Source organism: Orbicella franksi, chromosome 15 (genome assembly GCF_964199315.1).
Source record: "Orbicella franksi chromosome 15, jaOrbFran1.1, whole genome shotgun sequence".
NCBI lineage: Eukaryota > Metazoa > Cnidaria > Anthozoa > Scleractinia > Merulinidae > Orbicella > Orbicella franksi.
This window is the reverse complement of record NC_138159.1, coordinates 9,897,321-9,901,900: the sequence shown is the minus strand read 5'-3', so window position 1 is coordinate 9,901,900 and position 4,580 is coordinate 9,897,321. Positions and strand designations below refer to the sequence as shown.

General features: G+C 36.8%; 1 protein-coding gene across 1 annotated transcript in view; it reads left to right on the top strand.

The window, feature by feature from the left end:
- The window catches only part of LOC145470480 (uncharacterized), a 4,116-nt gene extending 128 nt beyond the window's left edge, over positions 1–3,988 (top strand). Inside the window, exons 2-3 of the mRNA XM_081454299.1 lie at positions 224–384; positions 3,840–3,988. Of these exons, the coding sequence (XP_081310425.1) occupies positions 224–384; positions 3,840–3,944 (266 nt within the window). The 3' untranslated portion in view covers positions 3,945–3,988. The remainder of the gene's footprint in view (positions 1–223; positions 385–3,839) is intronic.
- The last annotated feature ends 592 nt before the right edge of the window (positions 3,989–4,580 follow it).

Sequence of the window (4,580 nt, the reverse complement as noted above, 5' to 3'; positions counted from 1 at the left end):
AGGACGTGTTTTTCCTTTATCAGTATAGACCGTTTTCAAATAATCTTAATTTCAGAGCTCGAACATTTAAGCTTGCGTCTTGGCGAAGGCAAAGTTCTCTGCAATCTCCTCGGCTCTTAAATAGGATGATGGTGGACAATTTTGGAGCTGTCTGAGGCTGCTGAGATAAAAAAAAAAAGACATTACATGGAGTTGAATTTTCATGTTTGCTTTCATTATCCAGACAACCATCATAGCCCGCCAGGAGAGCATTTGTCATTTTACCAGGGAGAAAGAAAGAAATATGATGACCTAACGAAAGGCTCGGCCTACTCCCGCGCGGCCAGTAATGTGGCGAACGTTGGCCAAATACTGTTATACCCTACACGTTTGACTGTTCCATCGGTAAGTTGATTACCTGTTCAAGAAACACGCCTTGAGGGAAAGAGATATTGGCTGACTTTTATTATGCATCTGATGTATGCGGCAAAAATCACATAATACAAACGTTTGTGTGCAGAGGACGATATGGTTCACGAAAGCTAAGCCATTGTTTCTCCGCCAGATCTCTTGTAATATGGAGATTTGTGTACGAGAAATCACTTGCGTAAATAAAAGATTTTATAATCCATCGCAACTACTGCTGAAATAGGGAATGGTCGGCACTATTCAATGTTTTTTCCTTTGGTTGTAACCTTGTTGCATTTCAAAAATTGTCTTCAACATGGGATTTATCGCAACAAAGTCTCTGACACTGTACAACAGCTGATTGTGATTTTAACATCACAGTAACGCTATCGTGGTTCCCAATACAAGTAGCTTAATGTTGTTCAGGTTGTTTTGTTTTTGCGCCTACGATTTCTAAGATTGTAAATATGTGTAAATTATATTCTATTTACAGTTGGAAGCATTCTTATATTTTTAGTCAGTTGCCAATCAAGGATTGCAAGGAGGATAAAACATGGAACCGGCGAAAAGTGTTAAAAGATGGGTGTTTTGGTTTTGCAGCTAATTGGCAGATGAAATAAGGCTTCGCTCTGCTGGTTTTTTTCGAACAAAAATGGATATTCTAGTAAAATAGTTTGGAGTGGTGTATGTTAAATAGTGTTAATGGCATAAGTCAAATTTGAAACAATTTGTCTTGACTCCCTGGTATTATATGACCGGCAACGTTAGATTTATATAGTCCTAGATAAATGTGTTTAGTATCAAACATTTTGATTTCCGCAAACAGCCAAAAGCTGAGGGGAAGAGGCTGGCGTAAATGACGATAACCTCCATCAAGAAGATCTGCTTATTTCAGGTCGGATGCTATGGAGTAACAAGATTTAAGATTAAATTAAGGAACAACAGAGAACAGACATTTTGATAATACAAATCACAATTTAATCAATCAATCAGCCAATCAATCAATCAATCAATCAATCAATCAATCAATCAATCAATCAATCCATCAACCAATCAATCAACCAACCATCCAATGAATGAATGAATGAATCAATCAATCAATCAATCAATCAGCTAATCAATTTAGAAAAACAAAAGGAATAAATGTAAAAAATGAAAAGTAAAGACCTAGTTATTTACAGTGAGATTAAAATACTGAAAAAATTATTTCCAGCAATATACAAAACGCCTGGCTTAAGTTCAATTATCTGTATAATATTTAATCAATATGTAACTATTTCTAGCTTTACTGGCATTCACAGGTAAATATTTCATAGCAATTTAAACATTTTAAAAATTGCTAATGTTAAAAAAAAAAAGAAAAATTAAAACAACACTGAAAAAATTTGCCACAAGAATAAATCTCAAATTACATTGAACTCTTAATAGTGACAAACGTATCCTCACGATGACTAAATGATTTAAGTTCAATTATTTGTGTAATATTTTATAAATATTTAACTACTTCAAGAATTACTGGCGTTAACCAGTAAATTGGTAAAGTTTTTTAACAAGTTTAAAACAGTTCCAACGTTTTAAGAAGCGCGTCAATAATAAAACACAAATTACAATAATATCTAAATAGCTACATCACACTAACGATGACAAAATTATTTAAGTTCAACTATCCGTCTAAGATTTGGAAAGATTTAGAAAAAAAAATACCAGCATTACTGGCAATCGTCAGTAACTTGTTTAATACGTTTCTGGAAACTGAAAAAACAACAAAAAAAAAGAAAACACCCGGCTGTTTCGGCAGCTAGGAGGCCCCTGCCTCCCCCGCTAAGTTTTTTTCGAAGGACAAACTATTTGCTCGTCACAAATGAAAACCTAGGATCAAATTCGTTTCTTTGTTTGTTTTTTGTTTTTCTTTCTTTTTGGAACAGAGGTAACGCATTCGGAAGAACAATCATGGACAAAACTACAAGCTTCGTTATCCGTGGTTAAATTGTAAAACAACAAAAAATATATTTTCTCTCAAATAATTACAATTCCTCTAGCTTAGAAAAAACACATGGATCTGTCCTCATACAATGTTTTGGCTGCTCGGTTTCATTGCAATAGTAATATATCAGTATTTTAATTTGTGGAAACTCGTGAAAGCGAAAAATCCCAATTTAAATCTCAACCTTAAAACAAGACAAGTCCTATTGGTGTTTTTGGTGAAACCGAGAGACAAGATCAGGAATAATTGAAAAGTTGATACCGCCCTGAAAAATCTACGAAAAATTACGTGATATGAATGAAAATTGAGATATTTGAATGGAGGATACTAAGAGATGCATCAGCTAGTTGTGCTATTTATATCAGAGAGAGCGGTTGGTTACAAACTACACGTACTGACAAATAAATCATCTACTTCAATATGTAGACTTTCTTAGCTGTATAGCTAGTCACGAGAATACGTCCATCTGGCGCTTTTGCAATTCCAATAGGAACTGGTAAATGAGTGATAGTTTTGCCAGTGCACCGACCGTCTGAAGAAAACTGCCGAACTCGGTTATTTTCACCATCACATACGAGAAGACTATAGGAGCTGTCTACAAGCATACCACGCGGCCAGTTAAATTGTCCATCTTGATTTCCTTTTTTTCCAAACTTGTACAAGAAAGTTCCTGACTGATCGAAAACTTCAACACAGTGATTGCCTCCATCAGCCACAAGAAACATGTTTTTTTAAGGAGTACAGCTTTTTGGATGACCGAGTTTCTCTGGGCCGCTGTCTCCAAACATGGTAATAGTCTCACCCTCTTGTATCGATGTGTTCGATCGTGTTTTAAAAAGTTGTTTCGGGCTGTAGTACAGTACACCTGCATGATAAACAAATTGAAAAACATGCAAAATAAATGAGTAGGGTTTTGCCGACTGTAACGAAAATCTTCTGTAGAATTTTGAGTGCAATTTGAAATAAATAAGTCAAACGTTAAAAGAAATGCACGCGCCCGTAAGCTAAATTTGCAGTCTTTGAAACATTTGCAAGATTAGTGCTCATTTATTCTAAATTGCACGAGAATTCCACAAGGGACTAACATACCACCCAGGCTTGGGGGCGGGGTGGGGGAGGGTCACCCACTTCATGCTACTGAAACTGGAGATAAGCGGCCGTTTGATGGGGCACTCACCCTATATGCAGACCTTACCATTTACTTATAGCACAAGAATAATCATTAATTAGTTGTCGTTGTCATTTCAAGCTATTGTTTCGTAAGGGAAAGCCATGATATGTACCAAGATTTCTAACGCACGTGCATAGCCACTGCTCCGCTCATAAATTCCAAATGGACACCGGAAAATCAGCCATCGTGTTTCTAGCTCTACAAAATACCTAGAACTTTGTCAGTTCGCCCTTTTTTTTTTTTTTTTTTTTTAAGTCTGCATTGTGGAAGATCTCTATCAGGCTCTGTCTCTCTCAGATTTTCAGATTTTCAACGAGGATCATAACTAAAGGCGGTCATTTATTTCGGCGATGCAAAACAAGAACAACAATGGCTGGGAACTTCGAGCAATCTGTGAACTGAGCAATCGGACCAAGGAAGCGAGTTCTGAAGGCTTCATGCCGGATCAGACAAGCGAATATAGTAATTGTAAGTAGTAATGTTACTGTAAATAGTCGTACGTTTATGTCATGAGCCCCTGGCTCGGGAGATTGGGAAACGACTCCCTACGTTTACGACTTGAAATAAAGTTACCTTACCTTAGCTATCCTCTTAATCTGTTGTCGATTTCACATAATCAGGAGTTGCAGATATGGTACGTACAGCAGTAATGTCATAACATGTATTGATATTTATGCGTGGTACGCTTAGAATCGCATGACGATCTGACCAATCCGAAACAGTTCAGAGTGTAAAGTTTGACTTAAGAACGGTTAGAGTCCAAAATTTTCCCGTAAAAATTCTTTTTTTCACGTCACACTGCATGGACAAACAAAGTGGATCCTCAGTTCGCTGGTCTTTTTTTGCTGTTGCGTAGAACAAACTGCAAGTTAACAGTTAGCGAAGCTTTACCCTAAATTCAATTTTGGGACTTCTGCAAACCCCTTGTTTGCATCGATTTCTCGTTTTCAGAAGGCGTGACGCGGTAAAGATTCAAAGGTCAGACGACAGGACTTCAAAATGTCGATCTTAAAGGTTCGTCCTTGGTTATGAAAACAT